This window comes from Parus major, chromosome 10, assembly GCF_001522545.3.
Source record: "Parus major isolate Abel chromosome 10, Parus_major1.1, whole genome shotgun sequence".
NCBI lineage: Eukaryota > Metazoa > Chordata > Aves > Passeriformes > Paridae > Parus > Parus major.
The window spans coordinates 19,763,286-19,763,998 of record NC_031779.1 but is presented as its reverse complement, the minus strand read 5'-3'; the positions used below and the strand labels follow the sequence as shown (position 1 = coordinate 19,763,998).

Sequence of the window (713 nt, the reverse complement as noted above, 5' to 3'; positions counted from 1 at the left end):
GGGTCTGGGGGAGGGACGCTCACGGCCGTGTCTGCTGCAGCTACAGGAACCTGGCGACAGAGCACGAGGCGCTGATGCAGAAGTACCTCCATCTCCTGCAGATCGTGGAGACGGAGAAGACCGTTGCCAAGCAACTCCGGCAGCAGATCGAGGACGGGGAGATCGAGATCGAGCGCCTCAAGGCCGAGGTGAAGCGCCGGCTCTGCCCCGCGGATGCGCTGCCGCTCTCGGGGTGACCCGTGGGAGGGGGGCGGCATCCCCGCGTGGGCACGGCCCGGGGATGGCACCGCTGCTCTGGTTCTGCTTCAGTGACACCGAGCTGGCCCTTCTCCCGCGGGAGGGGCCAGGGCATCGCCTCCCTGGGCATGTGGGGGGCTTGGAGGGACCCCCGGGCAGGGAGGCTGCTGCCACACGGGAGGGTTCACGGCAGCAAGGAGCGCTGGGGAGTGGGCTGGGGAGCTGCTCCTCGCCTCTTGTGAGGGATGAAAACCGTGGCTGTATCCCAGAATCCCAGAACGGTTTGGATTGGAGGGGTCTCGCAGACCACCCTGTCCCGCCCTCTGGAATCACCCCGGCAGCTCCCCGAGCTGGAGGCGGCTCTGCAGTGGGGCACTCCTGAGCGGGGCAGAGCGCATCTCTGAGCGGGCCCCGGGGCACTGCTGCCAGCCCCTGCTCCGGGCACTCCCGGGGGCAGCCGGGGAGCTCGGGCAGCA

The 713-nt window shown here is 69.4% G+C and overlaps 1 protein-coding gene across 2 annotated transcripts in view; it reads left to right on the top strand.

The window, feature by feature from the left end:
- Positions 1 to 713, top strand: part of RASGRF1 (Ras protein specific guanine nucleotide releasing factor 1) — a 28,436-nt gene that overhangs the window by 9,796 nt on the left and 17,927 nt on the right. For both annotated transcript variants that reach the window (XM_015639431.2, XM_015639430.3), the window contains exon 3: positions 41 to 188. In XM_015639431.2, the coding sequence (XP_015494917.1) occupies positions 41 to 188 (148 nt within the window). The remainder of the gene's footprint in view (positions 1 to 40; positions 189 to 713) is intronic.